General features: G+C 53.0%; 1 protein-coding gene across 1 annotated transcript in view; it reads right to left on the reverse strand.

Annotated features, from left to right (window-relative positions):
- The window catches only part of vps13c (vacuolar protein sorting 13 homolog C), a gene marked incomplete at its 3' end in the record, with an annotated part of 43,347 nt that overhangs the window by 4,996 nt on the left and 15,851 nt on the right, over positions 1-22,500 (reverse strand). Inside the window, exons 10-40 of the mRNA XM_084012548.1 lie at positions 22,432-22,491; positions 22,259-22,318; positions 22,035-22,115; positions 20,872-20,929; positions 20,605-20,732; positions 16,291-16,397; positions 14,594-14,768; positions 14,330-14,392; positions 14,098-14,242; positions 13,493-13,593; positions 13,084-13,226; positions 12,820-13,012; positions 12,604-12,718; positions 12,270-12,406; positions 11,983-12,109; positions 11,787-11,904; positions 11,567-11,699; positions 8,677-8,749; positions 8,381-8,481; positions 8,139-8,292; positions 7,759-7,838; positions 5,748-5,807; positions 5,517-5,667; positions 5,317-5,433; positions 5,131-5,234; positions 4,876-5,043; positions 2,497-2,801; positions 1,311-1,458; positions 570-678; positions 305-438; positions 54-210 (exon numbers count right to left, since the gene is read on the reverse strand). Coding sequence (XP_083868674.1) covers positions 54-210; positions 305-438; positions 570-678; positions 1,311-1,458; positions 2,497-2,801; positions 4,876-5,043; positions 5,131-5,234; positions 5,317-5,433; positions 5,517-5,667; positions 5,748-5,807; positions 7,759-7,838; positions 8,139-8,292; positions 8,381-8,481; positions 8,677-8,749; positions 11,567-11,699; positions 11,787-11,904; positions 11,983-12,109; positions 12,270-12,406; positions 12,604-12,718; positions 12,820-13,012; positions 13,084-13,226; positions 13,493-13,593; positions 14,098-14,242; positions 14,330-14,392; positions 14,594-14,768; positions 16,291-16,397; positions 20,605-20,732; positions 20,872-20,929; positions 22,035-22,115; positions 22,259-22,318; positions 22,432-22,491 — 3,805 coding nt within the window. The remainder of the gene's footprint in view (positions 1-53; positions 211-304; positions 439-569; positions 679-1,310; positions 1,459-2,496; positions 2,802-4,875; positions 5,044-5,130; positions 5,235-5,316; positions 5,434-5,516; positions 5,668-5,747; positions 5,808-7,758; positions 7,839-8,138; positions 8,293-8,380; positions 8,482-8,676; positions 8,750-11,566; positions 11,700-11,786; positions 11,905-11,982; positions 12,110-12,269; positions 12,407-12,603; positions 12,719-12,819; positions 13,013-13,083; positions 13,227-13,492; positions 13,594-14,097; positions 14,243-14,329; positions 14,393-14,593; positions 14,769-16,290; positions 16,398-20,604; positions 20,733-20,871; positions 20,930-22,034; positions 22,116-22,258; positions 22,319-22,431; positions 22,492-22,500) is intronic.

Genomic DNA, 22,500 nt, shown 5'->3' on the forward strand with positions numbered 1-22,500 from the left:
CACCCTAGGGAACACCAAACATGTAACAAGCCTTCATTCACAGGGACTCTGACCTCTGAACTCCAGGCACTTCATGGTGATCTTGTCGATGAACGTTGTGGCACACATGTCGTACTTCCTGACTTTGGTGTTGATGCCCAGGTGAGCGACATGAAAGCTCAGGAAAGGTGACTCCTCCTGGTCTCTGGGCTTCTTCAGGGTCAGCGACACCTTTGAAGAGGAAACAGGAAACAGGATCAGATGAAGCAATCTACATCTTCCTGCATCAACACTTTGTTTTTGCGAAGGTATAAGCGTTTCATACCTCTTTGATTTCAAAGTTGAGGAGAACGTTGACGGTGTTTTCAGCCAGACCTCCGTTGGTGGCAGCCATCATACCGTCAGAGGCTGTCTGTGACGACACCACCTCCCCCCGCCACTCGGAGAGCTCTGCCTTCTCTGAGGAGGCACAAAACCACATTTCTCTGTGTTCAGCTATTCTTTTAGTGTCCGATACGTTGAACAAACCAGGTTAAGCTACACACCAGAACTCATGATCAGTTTCTCAGATTTCCCATCGTGCAAATCACCTTGAGCCACCTGTCTTTTGACGTCCATGGTGTGCTCTTTACTCCCCTCCCCGATGTTCTCCACCAGGATCTTCATCAGCACCCCGAGGTCCTCCTTCCCCAGACTCATCTGACCAACACAACAGTTTCATCACTTTAAATTGTATTCCTTTTCAATGTCAACAGAGCTCAGTGACGGTAAAGTCTGGTTCTCTGACCGAGGTCACGTTAACGTGGTCATTTCCCCACAAGTCATAGCGTTGTGACGTTAAACACGGAGGAGTTATATAAAAAGGTAAACAAAGGGGACGACTTGTGGGGGCGGAGCCAACTTTCAAGTCTCTTGCACCTACACAAACACCATCAGCAACGCTCGTTGTTTCAAATAAAAGTTTCTTTTCAGCGTAGCAGCCGATCGAAGGGTCAGCTTTACGGAGCTCGTACCCAAAAACAAGGGGACGGAGCAAACATCTGAGTCGCTAGCACCCTCAAGAACAAACTAGCTAAAGAGAGGATCGCTTGCGCTGATCCTACTGCAATTTCACATTTGACTGAAGGTTGAAGCAACTTCAATCTGGGTGGAGTCTCCCAAATTCTGGGTACGAGCTTTCCAACAGTAGCAGTTTTGAGTCTCTACGACTTCCATTCCAGAGATAGCACCCCCCCGTTGTATCTCTAAACTCTAAATAGACCAGAACATGAAAAATAATATTTTTGCCTGTAGAGTCTGGCCCTCAACGTCAACAAACATGCAAGACCTACGTTGAGGGACCGCAGGACTCCCTGGACCTGCACCCCGGGGATCTTGGTGAACCAGGAAGCAGCCAGGTTCCTGGTGACGAGCAGCTCTAAGTTGATTGGCTGGAGAATCTCGATGTCGTGGTGGGAGGAATCCGGCTTTAGAGTGGTTCTGAAAACACATGTCAGATCAGAGGGGGGACTTCCTGTCACCGTGCTCCGAGGAAACAGGAAACACCAAACCGACCTGCATCCTTTTCATGGTTTTAATTTCTTTTCTGGAGTGTTTTCTACAGCAATGTGCTTCAACTTTTTCTGCTCTGTGATGTGGAAAGAATATTAAAGTATCATCATTATTATTATTTTATTATTATTATTACTAGTCCTCTATATAGTCCTCTACATAGTCCTCTACATAGTCCTCTACGTAGTCCCCTACATAGTCCTCTACGTAGTCCTCTACGTAGTCCTCCACGTAGTCTTCTACGTAGTCCTCTACATAGTCCTCTACGTAGTCCTCTACGTAGTCCTCTACGTAGTCCTCCACGTAGTCCCCTACATAGTCCTCTACGTAGTCCTCTACGTAGTCCTCTACATAGTCCTCCACGTAGTCCTCTATATAGTCCCCTACATAGTCCTCTACGTAGTCCTCTACGTAGTCCTCTACGTAGTCCTCTACATAGTCCTCCACGTAGTCCTCTATATAGTCCCCTACATAGTCCTCTACGTAGTCTTCTACGTAGTCCTCTACATAGTCCTCTACATAGTCCTCTACGTAGTCCTCTAAGTAGTCCTCTACATAGTCCTCTACGTAGTCCTCTACGTAGTCCTCTACATAGTCCTCTACATAGTCCTCTACGTAGTCCTCTACGTAGTCCTCTACGTAGTCCTCTACATAGTCCTCCACGTAGTCCTCTATATAGTCCCCTACATAGTCCTCTACGTAGTCTTCTACGTAGTCCTCTACATAGTCCTCTACATAGTCCTCTACGTAGTCCTCTAAGTAGTCCTCTACATAGTCCTCTACGTAGTCCTCTACATAGTCCTCTACATAGTCCTCTACATAGTCCTCTACGTAGTCCTCTACGTAGTCCCCTACGTAGTCCTCTACATAGTCCTCTACATGGACGTGAGTAGGGAGGAGTGAAGGAGATTTTGGACACAACCTTGGAGAACTCTTAAGAATGACTATTCGGAGGTTTTCTGTTACCTGGAGAGCTTCAGCTGAGTCAGCTGGACGTCCATCTTCTCCACCACCGCCGGCAGAGTGAAACCTTCCACCGGCCGCAGGGAGAAGCTGTTCCCCACCGTGATCAGACCCAGGTCCACCACCACGGCATTGTGGGAGGTGGAGGACTGGGGGATGATGATGAGTGGAGCTTTCAGCTTGATGTCCATGGACAGACGGAAGCTCTTCTGGGCGAAGCCCCGAACGCTGGACGCCGCCTTCTCCGCCGCCTGAGCCGTCGCAGCGCTCAGAGCCTCTTTAGCCGTCTGGAAGTTGTCCACGAACATCTGGAGGACAAAATAAATGGGGAGTGAGGTGACGAGCATCCGAGCCCCACAGGAGAAAGAGTAATGGCTGTTTTCACCAAACGCAAAGACAATTTTTCATGCGGCAGCCATTGTATTCAAAGATGTGAATACACGCAAATTTGCACTGGACAACGCACATGAGGTGAATATTTGAAATGTGTGTATTCAAGCCAGTTGGAATATTTCTACGTGCGCAAGAAATTGTTGTGACGCTGTGTCTTTAAAGTCTATCAGCGTTGAGATCGTCCTCCTGTCTTCCAGAATCCTACATGGAGGAACCAGATGTTGTCTCCTGGGTCTGTGGTCCCCCAGAGGTCTAGATAGTAGCCCACATGAGTTCAGAGACCAGACCAGACTATGTGGAGGAACCAGAGACTGTCTGTGGTCCCCCAGAGGTCTAGATAGTAGCTCACATTAGTCCAGAGACCAGACCAGACTATGTGGAGGAACCAGAGACTGTCTGTGGTCCAAACAACAAGGTCTCTGCTGTATTTATGTCTAGATGACCTTATTTGGAGTGTTGATGGAGCAGCTACAATGTTAGCGTAGCCTAGCACCATCAACCAGACTCCATTCAGAAAACCAGCGTTTTAACAGTAATTATCTTGTGGTCTTGCAGACAGACCTAACAAAGCATGACTCAGCACTTTTTACTGATCACCATCATGATGGAGTTATTTCAGCATCCTTTTCATCTGGTTATTGATATTAAATCACAGATCAATACTTGATTCTGGTTCCTCCAGCTGTGGTAGACCAGCCCACGTGGGTCTTGCTGGATCCAGTGAATCCAGCTTGGTGAAATCACCTCTGCACCTCTGGATGATGTCATGATGATGTCATGAACCCAGACAGGACGGGGGTTCTGTGTATTTCAGCCGCGATGGAGGAAACGTTGTGAGTGACGTGAATAAACGTAGAGTTGAAAATCAGCTTTGCGTTTGTGTGAACACCGTGTGAGAGAAGTAGCAAAGTCAGAGGGATTGATGTGAGGCGTTCACTGCCTGCACGGAGAGTACACCCTCATTTCTGTTTCAGAAACCTTCAGACTAATAACATCAGTCAGTCATCCGGCTTATTTCCTCATTAAACAAACACAACGTATGTATGAATCAATATTTGTTAGAATAATAATCCTGATTCAAACGCACAGCATTTTTTGGGGGGTTTTTGAAACAAAAATGAAGTTCAAAAAGTTCAGAACCATTTTCAAGGAAGGAAGTGAGGTCACACAGGCAGATGTCATGTGACCGTTGGGAGGGTGGGGGCAGCTGTGGGGGGGGGGCTGATGGCGGCTGAGTGAGTTGCAAAGCACCGATGGAGGAGGTGAGATCTGATAACATGTCGTTGATGAAAAACATTCCTCTGTCCCTCCATCAAGCCGTCCCGTAAACAGAGCGCTTGTTTCGGCGTTCTGCCGGGCTCAGATGGGTGGAGTCCCCTTTAAGGAGGCAGGTGCTGCCGACTGCTGCCTCCGACACTGTGGTGCGTTCGTCACGGCAACGTTTTCTTATTTTGGATGTAAAACCCAGGAGGAAACACAAACAAAGTAATGAACCAGATGACTTTTAAGGTGGACTGAAGGTGCAGTGGAGTCGCTGAGTGAAGCTAAAGCAGAAGGTTTGATGCAGTCAGAGCTGCATGCTGGAAGCTGTACCTCATCAGCAGACGCATACTGAAAGCTAAAAGAAGCCTGAAGGAACAAAACACATCAACGAAAGGTTGAGAAACATGAAACACCAGAAACAGTAGAGAAAGACCAGCAACAGGAGACGCAACGGACAACGAAGGCAACATTCACACGGTCAGAATAACAAACACATCACGGGGTCAAGGTCATTATGAGGGCTCAAACGCACCTCCATCATCTGTTCTGCTTAATACCTCCTTTATTGATTTCAAATCATAATTCAATTCAATGATGACTGTGTTAATGATCGTCAGTCATTAATCAAGAACTAACAGTAAAATGAAAGCAGAAACTGAGAGCAGAAACCACCAAATATATATATACTGTATATATATATGTGTGTGTGAATATAGAATATCTGACCAGCAGCGACATGAGGAACTTGTGCAGGTAGACGATCTGAATGCAGCCCAGACGCATCGTGACCTTCCCGTCCACCCTCGCCGTGTCGATGTAGCCGTCCCCCGCCGTCGCCCCCGGAAACAAGGAGAGTTTGAAGCTGAAGACTTCCTCGCCCACGATGGACACCGCCTACAGGGGATGACATACTGTTCAACTGAATCCTGAAAGCGGCCGTACGGACCCGCTGTGAATGACGAGCACAGCGAGGACTCTGACCTTTCTGTGGATGGTTCTGGGGTCGACGTCCGTCACCACGATGTCCCGGAGTCGAGCGAACACCTCCGTCTCCTTTGCCCGCACCGACACGGATGCGTCGATTCCTGCCGGAGTCACATGAGCAATTTAACACTGCTTCCGATGCTCATTGGCTCCCTCAGGCTGTACTAAACGGCGGTTTCTTACCTTGGACTCTGATGTCAGCGATGCTGCGGCGATCGTCACACACCTCCACGTGGAAACAACCCAACATGGCTAACAGCTTAAAACTGAACACGCCGCCGTCTTTGGCTCCTTGAGACACTGCGGATGGGGGAACACAGAGGAGTCACAGCTTTCCTATCAGATGCAGAACACACCTGTGAGCACAGAGAGTGTGGACGCACCTGTCCGGCCCTGTCCCGCCTTCTCCACCTGCTTCTTGTTGCCTCGGTCGCGGCCGGCGGCGAGACTCGTCGGCACGGCGCTGCTCAAGTAGTTGATGGTTGACAGCAGAGCTTTCGTGTGGAGGAGGAAGTCCAGAGAGGAAAACTCCACCTGAAATACCCCCAGGTAACATTAATTCACAATGTACTTTCAGAAGACATCTGTTGCTATGGAAACCGCCGCACACCCACCTTCAGTGTTTGCTCGGTGTTGTTGAACAGAGTCTGGAAGCTGGGCCCGCTCGGGTCGGCCTGCAGGACGACAACACAGAAACCTGTTCACATCTGGAAGTGTGTGAGTCCAGGTGTGAGTCCAGGTGTGTGTGAGTCCAGGTGTGTGTGTGTGTCCAGGTGTGTGAGCCCAGGTGTGTGAGTCCAGGTGTGTGTGTCCAGGTGTGTGAGTCCAGGTGTGTGAGTCCAGGTGTGCGTGAGTCCAGGTGTGTGTGAGTCCAGGTGTGTGTGTCCAGGTGTGTGTGTGTGTGTGTGTGTGTGTACAAGTGTGAGTCCAGGTGTGTGTGTGTGTGTGTGTGTGTGTGTGTACAGGTGTGTGAGTCCAGGTGTGTGTGAGTCCAGGTGTGTGTGTGTGAGTCCAGGTGTGTGTGTGTGTGTGTGTGTGTCCAGGTGTGTGTGTGTCCAGGTGTGTGAGTCCAGGTGTGTGTGAGTCCAGGTGTGTGTGAGTCCAGGTGTGTGTGTGTGTGTGTGTCCAGGTGTGTGTGTGTCCAGGTGTGTGAGTCCAGGTGTGTGTGTGTGTGTGTGTGTGTGTGTGTGTGTGTGTGTGTGTGTGTGCATGTGTCCAGGTGTGTGTGTGTGTGTGTGTGTGTGTCCAGGTGTGTGTGTGTCCAGGTGTGTGAGTCCAGGTGTGTGTGTGTGTGTGTGTGTGTGTGTGTGTGTGTGTCCAGGTGTGTGTGTGAGTCCAGGTGTGTGTGTGAGTCCAGGTGTGTGTGTGTGTGTGTGTGTGTGTGTGTGTGTGTGAGTCCAGGTGTGAGTCCAGGTGTGTGTGAGTCCAGGTGTGTGTGTGTGTGTCCAGGTGTGTGAGCCCAGGTGTGTGAGTCCAGGTGTGTGTGTCCAGGTGTGTGAGTCCAGGTGTGTGAGTCCAGGTGTGCGTGAGTCCAGGTGTGTGTGAGTCCAGGTGTGTGTGTCCAGGTGTGTGTGTGTGTGTGTGTGTGTGTACAGGTGTGAGTCCAGGTGTGTGTGTGTGTGTGTGTGTGTGTGTGTGTGTGTGTGTGTACAGGTGTGTGAGTCCAGGTGTGTGTGAGTCCAGGTGTGTGTGTGTGTGTGTGTGTGTGTGTGTGTCCAGGTGTGTGTGTGTGTGTGTGTGTGTGTACAAGTGTGAGTCCAGGTGTGTGTGTGTGTGTGTGTGTGTGTGTGTGTGTGTGTGTGTGTGTGTGTGTGTGTACAGGTGTGTGAGTCCAGGTGTGTGTGAGTCCAGGTGTGTGTGTGTGAGTCCAGGTGTGTGTGTGTGTGTGTGTCCAGGTGTGTGTGTGTCCAGGTGTGTGAGTCCAGGTGTGTGTGAGTCCAGGTGTGTGTGTGTGTGTGTGTGTGTGTGTGTGTGTCCAGGTGTGTGTGTGTCCAGGTGTGTGAGTCCAGGTGTGTGTGTGTCCAGGTGTGTGAGTCCAGGTGTGTGTGAGTCCAGGTGTGTGTGCATGTGTCCAGGTGTGTGTGTGTGTGTGTGTGTCCAGGTGTGTGTGTGTCCAGGTGTGTGAGTCCAGGTGTGTGTGTGTGTGTGTGTGTGTGTGTCCAGGTGTGTGTGCATGTGTCCAGGTGTGTGTGTGTGTGTGTGTGTCCAGGTGTGTGTGAGTCCAGGTGTGTGTGTGTGTGTGTGTGTGTGTGTCCAGGTGTGTGTGTGTGTGTGTGTGTGTCCAGGTGTGTGTGTGTCCAGGTGTGTGAGTCCAGGTGTGTGTGAGTCCAGGTGTGTGTGTGTGTGTGTGTGTGTGTGTGTGAACAGGTGAGTGTGTGTGTGTGTGTGTGTGTGTGTGTGTGAACAGGTGAGTGTGTGTGTGTGTGTGTGTCCAGGTGTGTGTGTGTCCAGGTGTGTGAGTCCAGGTGTGTGTGAGTCCAGGTGTGTGTGTGTGTGTGTGTCCAGGTGTGTGAGTCCAGGTGTGTGTGAGTCCAGGTGTGTGTGTGTGTGAGTCCAGGTGTGTGTGAGTCCAGGTGTGTGTGTGTGTGTGTGTGTGTGTGAACAGGTGAGTGTGTGTGTGCTCACCTTGGTGAACTCCACCTTCAGCAGGTCGGAGCCCTGCTGCTCCGCGGAGCTGATCAGATGGAGAGGATGCTTCCTGCCGTCTGCAGCAAACACACAGTTTAAGCCAACGAGTACCTGAACAGGTGTTCTGGTTCTGTTCCCGGCTCTACGGGATCACAGCTGTTTAAACAGCTGATATGTTACCAACTGGAATCTGTCAACTCTTTATCAGATATGTATCAGTGTTGAGAAAACTATTGTAAAGACGTTTAAAACATAAAGAAATATTAGAAAATAGTAAAGAATGTTGAGTCAAATGGGATAAAGGACATTGAAATACTAATATTAAATGTTAGGTGGTATGCAGGCCAGAGGATGCTCTAAGTTTGAAGTAAATGTACCTGGTACGTCACAGTAGTCCAGTGTGACTCTGCGCAGGTATGAGGTGACGCTCAGGTCGAAGCTCCGCCTCTTCCCTTCAGCTCCCAGCTGACAGACACTTAAGGACAGGACGGTCTTCTCCTGGTCCACCTGCCGGGTCAGCTCCAACAGCACCTGAACGCCACACACACACTCAACACCGTGGACTCTTAACAGCTGAGGAGTCACATGACCTGACCTGACACCCGAGAAACAAACAAACCTCTTTGACTTCAAACTTGAAGTGAAGGTCGGTGAGTTCCTCCAGAGCCGAGCGCTGGTGATCCTCGTCTATCGACTTCTCACTGGCGTCTTCATCCGAGTCTGAAACACACAAACCAGTTGTAACACGAGAGGAAAACCATCTCTAACTGTTTCATGGTTTTTACTCCCTCGGTTAGTTCCAATACTTCCAATACATCGGTGACTTTAACAACGGAATGAAAATACATGTGTTTGTCTTTAAAAGTAATTAGGCATTCAAACAATGTTAACAGCCAATCACAGTGCAGTACTGACCCGTTTCCATGGTGTCAAGGAGGGCAGGGTGAAGGCTGAGCGCTCGCGGCCTGGCTTCCACCAAGGACAGGACCTGCAGAGGAAGTAATCCCAAACTTCCATAAACACACCCAGCAACACGTTGACATGTAGCATTTAGCATTTAGCATTTAGCATGCAACATGACATCCCCAAACATAGTGGCAACTCCTCAAACTTCTCCTCATCACTTCCCCAACCTGGCAACCCCGGTCACATCCCTAAAATATACTCAACCATTCTTCAAACTTCTCCTCATCACTCCCCTACACCTTCCTGTCCCTCCTCCATCACTCATCACTCCCCTACACCTTCCTGTCCCTCCTCCATCACTCATCACTCCCCTACACCTTCCTGTCCCTCCTCCATCACTCATCACTCCCCTACACCTTCCTGTCCCTCCTCCATCACTCATCACTCCCCTACACCTTCCTGTCCCTCCTCCATCACTCATCACTCCCCTACACCTTCCTGTCCCTCCTCCATCACTCATCACTCCCCTACACCTTCCTGTCCCTCCTCCATCACTCCCCTACACCTTCCCGTCACTCCTCCATCACTCCCCTACACCTTCCTGTCACTCCTCCATCACTCATCACTCCCCTACACCTTCCAGTCCCTCCTCCATCACTCATCACTCCCCTACACCTTCCTGTCCCTCCTCCATCACTCATCACTCCCCTACACCTTCCTGTCCCTCCTCCATCACTCATCACTCCCCTACACCTTCCTGTCCCTCTTCCATCACTCATCACTCCCCTACACCTTCCAGTCCCTCCTCCATCACTCATCACTCCCCTACACCTTCCTGTCCCTCCTCCATCACTCATCACTCCCCTACACCTTCCTGTCCCTCCTCCATCACTCATCACTCCCCTACACCTTCCTGTCCCTCCTCCATCACTCATCACTCCCCTACACCTTCCTGTCCCTCCTCCATCACTCCCCTACACCTTCCCGTCACTCCTCCATCACTCCCCTACACCTTCCTGTCACTCCTCCATCACTCATCACTCCCCTACACCTTCCAGTCCCTCCTCCATCACTCATCACTCCCCTACACCTTCCTGTCCCTCCTCCATCACTCATCACTCCCCTACACCTTCCTGTCCCTCCTCCATCACTCATCACTCCCCTACACCTTCCTGTCCCTCTTCCATCACTCATCACTCCCCTACACCTTCCAGTCCCTCCTCCATCACTCATCACTCCCCTACACCTTCCTGTCCCTCCTCCATCACTCATCACTCCCCTACACCTTCCTGTCCCTCCTCCATCACTCATCACTCCCCTACACCTTCCTGTCCCTCCTCCATCACTCCCCTACACCTTCCTGTCCCTCTTCCATCACTCATCACTCCCCTACACCTTCCTGTCCCTCCTCCATCACTCATCACTCCCCTACACCTTCCTGTCCCTCCTCCATCACTCCCCTACACCTTCCCGTCACTCCTCCATCACTCCCCTACACCTTCCTGTCACTCCTCCATCACTCATCACTCCCCTACACCTTCCTGTCCCTCCTCCATCACTCCCCTACACCTTCCTGTCCCTCCTCCATCACTCATCACACCCCTACACCTTCCTGTCCCTCCTCCATCACTCATCACTCCCCTACACCTTCCTGTCCCTCCTCCATCACTCATCACTCCCCTACACCTTCCTGTCCCTCCTCCATCACTCATCACTCCCCTACACCTTCCTGTCCCTCCTCCATCACTCATCACTCCCCTACACCTTCCTGTCCCCTCCTCCATCACTCCCCTACACCTTCCTGTCCCTCCTCCATCATTCATCACTCCCCTACACCTTCCTGTCCCTCCTCCATCACTCATCACTTCCCTACACCTTGCTGTCCCTCCTCCATCACTCCCCTACACCTTCCTGTCCCTCTTCCATCACTCATCACTCCCCTACACCTTCCTGTCCCTCCTCCATCACTCATCACTCCCCTACACCTTCCTGTCCCTCCTCCATCACTCCCCTACACCTTCCTGTCCCTCCTCCATCACTCATCACTCCCCTACACCTTCCTGTCCCTCCTCCATCACTCATCACTCCCCTACACCTTCCTGTCCCTCCTCCATCACTCATCACTCCCCTACACCTTCCTGTCCCTCCTCCATCACTCATCACTCCCCTACACCTTCCTGTCCCTCCTCCATCACTCATCACTCCCCTACACCTTCCTGTCCCTCCTCCATCACTCCCCTACACCTTCCTGTCCCTCCTCCATCACTCATCACTCCCCTACACCTTCCTGTCCCTCCTCCATCACTCATCACTCCCCTACACCTTCCTGTCCCTCCTCCATCACTCATCACTCCCCTACACCTTCCTGTCCCTCCTCCATCACTCATCACTCCCCTACACCTTCCTGTCCCTCCTCCATCACTCCCCTACACCTTCCTGTCCCTCCTCCATCACTCATCACTCCCCTACACCTTCCTGTCCCTCCTCCATCACTCATCACACCCCTACACCTTCCTGTCCCTCCTCCATCACTCATCACTCCCCTACACCTTCCTGTCCCTCCTCCATCACTCCCCTACACCTTCCTGTCCCTCCTCCATCACTCATCACTCCCCTACACCTTCCTGTCCCTCCTCCATCACTCCCCTACACCTTCCCGTCACTCCTCCATCACTCATCACTCCCCTACACCTTCCTGTCCCTCCTCCATCACTCCCCTACACCTTCCCGTCACTCCTCCATCACTCCCCTACACCTTCCCGTCACTCCTCCATCACTCCCTAAGACTTGTCCTCTTGTCCAGCAGTGAGTGAGCTTTAGTTACTGGTTGACGGTCTCTCAGTGGGCTCCGTTCAAGTAAAACCAGTAAGTAAAGTGAAACCAGGCTGACCATGTGTACCTTTTCACTGGGAGTGGAGGGGGAGGAGCCCGTGTTGGGCAGCGGGATGCTGTCCACCAGATCCAGAATCTTGTGGATCTTCTGGTCTGAGATCTTAACGTGGAGCAGTGGCAGCTCTCCCGAAACCTTGAACCTGGAGCACAAACATCCCAAAGGGTTGAAATAAGGTGTGCAGGTCAGTCAGCAGAGTCTTGGACTCCCGTCCAGGTGAGATTGTTACCTGGGCATCCTTGCATCCTTCTCCACCATGCACTTGGCCAGCTGGACAGTGAAGTCCATGGGCTGGAGGATGTGTTGGACGGATGAACCCTGCAGCCGAGCTGACTTCCAGGCCTCCCCTGGGATTCATGTGCAACGGATTTAATACAATATGGACCTCCAGGAGCGTTGTGCATGTGTGTGTGTTAGTTATGTACCTGATTTGCTGTAGAGCACCTGAACACGTCGTAGCTCCACATTGTATTTCTCATAGGCTCGATCCATGATTTCCTCCAGAGAGGAGAAGGAGGACGAAGACGACCCAGTCTGCTCAACGCTGTTCAACTACACACACATGTTCAACCATGTAACACACACAACACACACAGCTGTGTGTTCAGTTCAGCACTGACAGAAAACATCAGCATTTCCCACAGATACAGATACACAAATACAGATTAGCGACAATATGACCTGATGATAAAACGGGACAAGGAGAACTGACCTGTAAGCTGCCAAAGTCTACAATGATGAGGTCGGATGTGTCGCTGTAGAAACCTGACTTTGGTATGAGCAGGTAGGACGGCTTCAGGTCCATCCTCAGGTCCAGGATCTTCCTGGTCTCAATTATGTGAGACAAACCTGCAGAGAGCAGAATCCATCAGAATCCGGCTGAAGATCAAACTGTCCTCTCCAACAACTGAAATCGAGACTTTAGACTTTAATAATAAGAGTTGATGCAGGCCATTCATCCTCTGGGGAACATGAACACTTACTTGACAGTCAATCCAACCGTTTTCCAGATGTTAGAAACCTGTAAATATATGAAATGAACTGACCAGTGGCAGTTTTCTCTTTGATCTCCTCCAGCTTGGAGAGCGTGGCCGAGGTCAGGACCTCCAAATCCACACCTTTCCCGGTCTTGAAGAAGTCGGCCATGCTGTTCACCGTCAGCTGGAGACAAAGCGCCGGACAGTCACACATGGGAACATCCTGTTTCCAGGAGACGGACTGAGCGTGGAAAACAACGCGGTCAGGTGATGTTTGGTGCTCACCGCGTCGTAGATGATCTCCACGGGCTGAGAGTGGACTCTGAGCAGCTGGTCGGCGGCGCTCTCCTCGGGGTTCAACTCAAACACCACATTGAGCAGAGAAGAAGACGAGTCTCCCACTGAGGCGATGAGTGAAGGTACCGCCCCCTGCTGCTGGAAACCTGTAACATACCAGTGCTGCAACGCGGCTTCCACCCTGCAGGAGGACAGACGTTTTACGTACAGTGGACAACACAAGGCAGAGGGGATCAAACCTGCGACACTCGCCTGAAGGCCTGAGCTCCAGGTCTCTGAGATATTTTGGTGCTGAGGTCGATCATCTGGACTTTGAGGATCTCCGGGACGTCCGGTTGCTCTCTGATGGTCACAGAGGTCCTGAACAACTGGAAGCTGATGACCACCCCGACATACTGAACACAAAAACACAAGCTCAACCTGGTCCTGGTTCCACTTAGACCAGGAACCCACCATTTACCATCTGAAGAACAGAACAAACACCATGCTGCTGATTTTCTATCGTTAGCGTCTCAACGGCAAGAGTCCTGATCACGGCTCTTGAGGAAATCTAATTCTCAAGGGTTCGTCCTCTGAGGAGCGGAAAGGAGATCCGGACTTCAGGGGAAGCTGTGTAAGGATGTCAGGTTTACCAAACGTGGCTGCGGCGGTGTGTGCTGACCTGTTTGGGCAGAGCCAGGTTGTGAGAGCTGCCGCTGTAGCCGATGGCAGTGTAGAGTTTCTCTTTCTCCTCAGCCGTCATGAGCTCGTCCAACCCTGAACCTGGACCCACAGGAGACACGTCTTCAGTCCACTGCTACACGGGACGTCCAGCTCCACCAATGTTACCGAGAGCATCTACTTCAATCTGATACTTAGCCAAACTATACGTATCTGACCGCTTTGGTTATTTTACAAATCAAGATTTTTACACAAAAAACATAGAAGTGCAACTGAAAGGACAATGAAAATAATAATGAGTTGATAGTAGTGGAGCTCCAGCTTCACAACAACAAGTCCTGCTTTTACTAACGATAGAATATATGATAGTATACTAAAACAACACTTTCCTCAAAATACTCACATACTTCTTACGTTTTGTACTACAGGACTTCATTATTACTAATATCATTAACATGGTATTAGTTTTCCCCAAACTCTATTAATTCTACTTGCTCTGAATATGGAAAACAACAAAATATGTACACTAATATGCAGACGATACACACATTTATATCATGTGAAAGTTTGTTAAACTGATGGATCCTGTTGGTTGCATTCACTTACTCTCCCTCTCCTTGTTCTCCTCTGGCTCCTGCTCCTCCTTCTTGGCCTTTCGACCAAAGAAGCTGCTGAAGAAACCTCCTCCTCCTGCCTGTTTCTGCCCCCCCGCCGCCTTCTTCCCCACCACCTTCTGTCCTGACCTAATCACCTGGAGGAGGAAGAGGAGTGAGGAGGAAGAGGGTCATGCCGGTCTAATACTAAACTAAACTGCAGTCAGGTCAGAGGTCGTGCTTACCTCCATGTGGGCCTGCTGCCGGGTCAAAGTGATGTTGAACACGTCCAGAACTTTCTCCAGATCCTGGCGAGACAAATGGACTCCGGTCATTTCTAACTCTGGACGAGCTGAGCATCACATATGAGGTCAGCGGAGGGATCCGCTGCTTTACCACTGAAGAGATACTGAAGTTGGTCATGTGACTGGTTTTATGAACATATATACTCGAATACATATATAAACGGTTTAAAGCAGGTTTTGTAGTCACGGTGCGTTCAGGAGCACCTGGATTTGTCGCTCGTTGTCCTGGCTCGGCTTGTTCTGGCTCAGCAGTTTGGCCCTGTAGGCGGCCTTGTAGGCCTTCAGGTTCTGTCGGTGCCGTCGGATGTTGGACCAGGACCACATGTGGCTGAAGCGTCTAACGTGGACCTCCAGGATGCTGTTTAAGCCGTACCTCCACCTGACAGACAAACACACCCCAAAATGTGATACTGTGTTTGCACCAAACCCAAAGAGAATGCCAGACCAGACTATGTGGAGAAACCAGAGACTGTCTGTGGTCCCCCAGAGGTCTAGATAGTAGCTCACATTAGTCCAGAGACCAGACCAGACTATGTGGAGGAACCAGAGACTGTCTGTGGTCCCCCAGAGGTCTAGATAGTAGCTCACATTAGTCCAGAGACCAGACCAGACTATGTGGAGGAACCAGAGACTGTCTGTGGTCCCCCAGAGGTCTAGATAGTAGACCACATTAGTCCAGAGACCAGACCAGACTATGTGGAGGAACCAGAGACTGTCTGTGGTCCCCCAGAGGTCTAGATAGTAGCTCACATTAGTCCAGAGACCAGACCAGACTATGTGGAGGAACAGGAGACTGTCTGTGGTCCCCCAGAGGTCTAGATAGTAGCTCACATTAGTCCAGAGACCAGACCAGACTATGTGGAGGAACCAGAGACTGTCTGTGGTCCCCCAGAGGTCTAGATAGTAGCTCACATTAGTCCAGAGACCAGACCAGACTATGTGGAGGAACCAGAGACTGTCTGTGGTCCCCCAGAGGTCTAGATAGTAGCTCACATTAGTCCAGAGACCAGACCAGACTATGTGGAGGAACCAGAGACTGTCTGTGGTCCCCCAGAGGTCTAGATAGTAGCTCACATTAGTCCAGAGACCAGACCAGACTATGTGGAGGAACAGGAGACTGTCTGTGGTCCCCCAGAGGTCTAGATAGTAGCTCACATTAGTCCAGAGACCAGACCAGACTATGTGGAGGAACCAGAGACTGTCTGTGGTCCCCCAGAGGTCTAGATAGTAGCTCACATTAGTCCAGAGACCAGACCAGACTATGTGGAGGAACCAGAGACTGTCTGTGGTCCCCCAGAGGTCTAGATAGTAGCTCACATTAGTCCAGAGACCAGACCAGACTATGTGTAGAACCAGAGACTGTCTGTGGTCCAAACAACAAGGTCTCTGCTGTATTTATGTCTAGATGACCTTATTTGGAGTGTTGATGGAGCAGCTACAATGTTAGCGTAGCCTAGCACCATCAACCAGACTCCATTCAGAAAACCAGCGTTTTAACAGGAGTTATCTTGTGGTCTTGCAGACAGACCTAACAAAGCATGACTCAGCACTTTTTACTGATCACCATCATGATGGAGTTATTTCAGCATCCTTTCCATCTGGTTATTGATATTAAATCACAGATCAATACTTGATTCTGGTTCCTCCAGCTGTGGTAACCTCTGGTTAATGATTACTTCAAACTAAGATTAGATAAAATTAAATAAATAGCAGCCAACAACGTTGTATTACTGCCAGGTGTTAATGTTGCCACATTTTTAACTGATGGAACGGGCTGTCATGAATCTGCAGCCTGTAGGGGGCGCTCACAGGGTGTGAGAATTGAAAAGTAAAATCCTAAAATGAAGAAGAATCTCACTCGTTCGTTCCCTCTATGGCTGTAAGATGTGTGTTGAACTGACCAGAGTTTGGCGTTGCGGTTGACAGGTACGTCCGGCCTGAACTTCCTGTAGGGGGCGTTCTTCACCATGCAGTCGATGGACTCCAGCAGCTCCACCATAGTCAGGTACTGTAGAGAACCGCAACACATCAACACCTGATGTCCCACCTGCCGTCCCACCTGACCGTTCCACCTGACCGTCCCACCTGATGTCCCACCTGCCGTCCCACCTGACGTCCCACCTGATGTCCCACCTGCCGTCCCACCTGATGTCCCACCTGACGTCCCACCTGCCGTCCCACCTGATGTCCCACCTGACGTCCCACCTGACCGTCCCACCTGATGTCCCACCTGACCGTCCCACCTGCCGTCCCACCTGATGTCCCACCTGACGTCCCACCTGATGTCCCACCTGATGTCCCACCTGACCGTTCCACCTGACCGTCCCACCTGCCGTCCCACCTGACGTCCCACCTGACCGTTCCACCTGACGTCCCACCTGATGTCCCACCTGATGTCCCACCTGATGTCCCACCTGACCGTCCCACCTGCAGTCCCACCTGCAGTCCCACCTGACCGTCCCACCTGACTGTCCCACCTGCAGTCCCACCTGACCGTCCCACCTGACCGTCCCACCTGATGTCCCACCTGCCGTGCCACCTGATGTCCCACCTGATGTCCCACCTGACTGTCCCACCTGATGTCCCAACTGATGTCCCACCTGATGTCCCACCTGCTGTCCCACCTGATGTCCCACCTGCCGTCCAACCTGATGTCCCAACTGATTTCCCACCTGATGTCCCACCTGCCGTCCCACCTGACCGTCCCACCTGACCGTCCCACCTATGTCCCACCTGCTGTCCCACCTGCCGTGCCACCTGCAGTCCCACCTGCCGTCCCACTTGACCGTCCCACCTGCCGTCCCACCTGACCGTCCCACCTGCCGTCCCACCTGACCGTCCCACCTGCCGTCCCACCTGCCGTCCCACCTGACCGTCCCACCTATGTCCCACCTGACCATCCCACCTGACCGTCCCACCTGACCGTCCCACCTATGTCCCACCTGACCATCCCACCTGACCATCCCACCTGACCGTCCCACCTGATGTCCCACCTGACGTCCCACCTATGTCCCACCTGACGTCCCACCTGATGTCCCACCTGCCGTCCCAACTGATGTCCCACCTGACGTCCCACCTGCCGTCCCACCTGATGTCCCACCTGACGTCCCACCTGACCGTCCCACCTGATGTCCCACCTGACCGTCCCACCTGCCGTCCCACCTGATGTCCCACCTGACGTCCCACCTGACCGTCCCACCTGATGTCCCACCTGATGTCCCACCTGCTGTCCCACCTGATGTCCCACCTGATGTCCCACCTGACCGTTCCACCTGACCGTCCCACCTGACGTCCCACCTGACGTCCCACCTGACCGTTCCACCTGACCGTCCCACCTGATGTCCCACCTGATGTCCCAACTGATGTCCCACCTGATGTCCCACCTGACCGTCCCACCTGCAGTCCCACCTGACCGTCCCACCTGTCTGTCCCACCTGATGTCCCACCTGCCGTCCAACCTGATGTCCCAACTGATGTCCCACCTGATGTCCCACCTGCCGTGCCACCTGATGTCCCACCTGACTGTCCCACCTGATGTCCCACCTGCTGTCCCACCTGATGTCCCACCTACTGTCCCACCTGCCGTCCAACCCGATGTCCCAACTGATGTCCCACCTGATGTCCCACCTGCCGTCCCACCTGACGTCCCACCTGACCGTCCCACTTATGTCCCACCTGCTGTCCCACCTGCCGTGCCACCTGCAGTCCCACCTGCCGTCCCACTTGACCGTCCCACCTGCCGTCCCACCTGACCGTCCCACCTGCCGTCCCACCTGACCGTCCCACCTATGTCCCACCTGACCATCCCACCTGACCGTCCCACCTGACCGTCCCACCTATGTCCCACCTGCCGTCCCACCTGACCGTCCCACCTATGTCCCACCTGACCATCCCACCTGACCATCCCACCTGACGTCCCACCTGACCGTCCCACCTGCCGTCCCACCTGACCGTCCCACCTGACCGTCCCACCTATGTCCCACCTGACCATCCCACCTGACCATCCCACCTGACCATCCCACCTGATGTCCCACCTGACCGTCCCACCTGACGTCCCACCTGACCGTTCCACCTGACGTCCCACCTGACCGTCCCACCTGATGTCCCACCTGATGTCCCAACTGATGTCCCACCTGATGTCCCACCTGACCGTCCCACCTGCAGTCCCACCTGACCGTCCCACCTGTCTGTCCCACCTGATGTCCCACCTGCCGTGCCACCTGATGTCCCACCTGATGTCCCACCTGCCGTGCCACCTGATGTCCCACCTGACTGTCCCACCTGATGTCCCACCTGATGTCCCACCTGACTGTCCCACCTGATGTCCCACCTACTGTCCCACCTGCCGTCCAACCCGATGTCCCAACTGATGTCCCACCTGATGTCCCACCTGCCGTCCCACCTGACGTCCCACCTGACCGTCCCACTTATGTCCCACCTGCTGTCCCACCTGCCGTGCCACCTGCAGTCCCACCTGCCGTCCCACTTGACCGTCCCACCTGCCGTCCCACCTGACCGTCCCACCTGCCGTCCCACCTGACCGTCCCACCTATGTCCCACCTGACCATCCCACCTGACCGTCCCACCTGCCGTCCCACCTGACCGTCCCACCTGACCGTCCCACCTATGTCCCACCTGACCATCCCACCTGACCATCCCACCTGACCGTCCCACCTGATGTCCCACCTGACCGTCCCACCTGCCGTCCCACCTGATGTCCCACCTGACGTCCCACCTGACCGTCCCACCTGATGTCCCACCTGATGTCCCACCTGCTGTCCCACCTGATGTCCCACCTGACCGTTCCACCTGACCGTCCCACCTGACGTCCCACCTGACGTCCCACCTGACCGTTCCACCTGACGTCCCACCTGACCGTCCCACCTGATGTCCCACCTGATGTCCCAACTGATGTCCCACCTGATGTCCCACCTGACCGTCCCACCTGCAGTCCCACCTGACCGTCCCACCTGACTGTCCCACCTGATGTCCCACCTGCCGTCCAACCTGATGTCCCAACTGATGTCCCACCTGATGTCCCACCTGCCGTGCCACCTGATGTCCCACCTGACTGTCCCACCTGATGTCCCAACTGATGTCCCACCTGATGTCCCACCTGCCGTCCCACCTACTGTCCCACCTGCCGTCCAACCCGATGTCCCAACTGATGTCCCACCTGATGTCCCACCTGCCGTCCCACCTGACCGTCCCACCTGACCGTCCCACCTGACCGTCCCACTTATGTCCCACCTGCTGTCCCACCTGCCGTGCTACCTGCAGTCCCACCTGCCGTCCCACTTGACCGTCCCACCTGCCGTCCCACCTGACCGTCCCACCTGCCGTCCCACCTGACCGTCCCACCTGCCGTCCCACCTGACCGTCCCACCTATGTCCCACCTGACCATCCCACCTGACCGTCCCACCTGACCGTCCCACCTATGTCCCACCTGCCGTCCCACCTGACCGTCCCACCTATGTCCCACCTGACCATCCCACCTGACCATCCCACCTGACGTCCCACCTGACCGTCCCACCTGCCGTCCCACCTGACCGTCCCACCTGACCGTCCCACCTATGTCCCACCTGACCATCCCACCTGACCATCCCACCTGACCATCCCACCTGACGTCCCACCTGACCGTCCCACCTGCCGTCCCACCTGACCGTCCCACCTATGTCCCACCTGACCATCCCACCTGACCATCCCACCTGACCGTCCCACCTGCCGTCCCACCTGACCGTCCCACCTGACCGTCCCACCTATGTCCCACCTGACCATCCCACCTGACCATCCCACCTGACCGTCCCACCTGCCGTCCCACCTGACCGTCCCACCTGACCGTCCCACCTATGTCCCACCTGCAGTCCCACCTGCCGTCCCACTTGACCGTCCCACCTGCCGTCCCACCTGACCGTCCCACCTGACCGTCCCACCTGCCGTCCCACCTGACCGTCCCACCTGATCGTCCCACCTATGTCCCACCTGACCATCCCACCTGACCGTCCCACCTGACCGTCCCACCTATGTCCCACCTGCCGTCCCACTTGACCGTCCCACCTGCCGTCCCACCTGACCGTCCCACCTGCCGTCCCACCTGACCGTCCCACCTATGTCCCACCTGACCATCCCACCTGACCGTCCCACCTGACCGTCCCACCTATGTCCCACCTGACCATCCCACCTGACCATCCCACCTGACCGTCCCACCTGTTACCTGTGGTTTGGTCATCTCGATGCCGATGTTCTGGACCTCCAGGTGAAGGTTTGCTTTTGGAGTATTCAGTTCGAGCTCAGCGTTCGGGTTGATGCACATTTTAGCCGAAGCGAAGATCGGCTTGAAAACTACAGACAAACAAATCAACCAATCAGTGAGAGAGACCATGGGTCCCTGTGAGGGTCAAACCGCCACTGCTTTGGGAAATGTAATAACAGATCAAAACCAGCCAATCAGGTGTCAGAAATAAATAAACAATACACTCACTGTACTGATAGTGAGGGAGCTCCTGGTCTTTACTGCTGATCCCACATTTCAACTGCTCCTGGAGGAGGAGGAGGAGGAGGAGGAGGAAGGGGGGGGGAGGAAGAGAGGAGGACAGCGAGGAGGAGGGGGAGGAGAAGGAGGACGGGGGGAGGAGGAGGAGGGGGAGGATGGGGTTGAGGATGAGGCGGAAGAGGAGGAGGACGAAGGGGGGGAGGGAGAGGAGGAGGACAGGGAGGAGGAGGGGGAGGAGGACAGGGAGGAGGAGGAGGAGGGGGGGAGGAGGAGGAGGGAGAGGAGGATGAGGAGGAAGAGGAGGAGGAGGAGAAGGGGGAGGAGGAGGATGAAGATACAAACAGTGAATGTGATGAAGAACAGAGTTGGATTCCAACATTTCATCAAAAAGTTCCTACTGAGACGAAAGGAACCACAGACATGCTGATCATGTGACCCTGCAGGTCTACAGAGGACTAGGAAGCAGGGGACATCGCCATGGTAACTGACGCAGCGTGGAGAAAAGCTCCGCCTACTGACCAATCAGCTCTCTAGAAGATGACATCAGCATTTGTAAAAGATCCCTGGAGTTGGTGGATCGTGGATCGGGTCTCTCTCAGAGAGCGATCCAGATCTATCCGTGTCCTCCAGCCGTATGTTGCCGTGGCGACACGCCGGCGGTGACAGACTACATCATCACACTGCGTTGCTTTGCCAGGGGTACTTGTGTTGGAGCCATTTTGATATTTATGTTGCAAATTAAGTTATTAAGATTGATAATAAATAATTATAATATTTAAGTTTATGGAATATGGTTTAATAGTATGGTGAATTATGGTTTAAAAATAACGCAATTCTATGTGTGAAAACGGATTGACTGCCGCAATCTGTCAAGCCAATGGAATGTGACGTCGGACGTTGTAGCTTGATATAGTGATGGGTTACCTAGGTTACCTATGACCAGGTGAGGCGGAAGTGGCAAACAATGTTTCAACCGCGTGAATGCGATAGGGACATCTATGTTTGTATTGACGAAGAAGGAACAAATAAATGGATCTATAATTTACGACGCGCGTTGCCCGGTTGTATCCGCTCCCAGAAGTGGCTGCTGGAAAGCTGCCACTACAACTTGTGTTTTATATTTCCTGTGTTCGGTCTGACTGAAGACTCACCACGATGTCGTCCCATGATCCTCGGCAGAACACGGGACTGTCGACGTTCCAGTAGGCACACAGGCAATCCAGCCGGCCCAGCTGAAGCAAGCAAACAAACAAACATGAAACCAGGCTGTCACATGACGAGTTCCAAACATTCTAAACATTTACCCTTTGACCTGATCATCACCCAGACATGCTTTAAACCTGGAAGTAATCAATAATCAATCAATAATCAGCACCTTATAGATGATCTTTGCAGCTTCGTTCAGGATGCACGACTTCCAGTTTTCATCGGTGGTCTGAAAGCACAAAACCTGGTCACACTTCCGTCTGTGTTTTGTGGGCGGAGCCAAACTGGCAGAAAATAACGAGGACCAATGAAATGAAGTGTGTGTGTGTGTGTGTGTGAGACCTGCAGGCTGAGCTCTGACAGTGTTACTCCCATAGACAGGGGGCGCTGTGGGTCTGACAGCTGAAACAC

Source organism: Eutrigla gurnardus (assembly GCF_963514095.1).
Source record: "Eutrigla gurnardus genome assembly, chromosome: 1".
In the NCBI taxonomy this organism is placed as follows: Eukaryota; Metazoa; Chordata; class Actinopteri; order Perciformes; family Triglidae; genus Eutrigla; species Eutrigla gurnardus.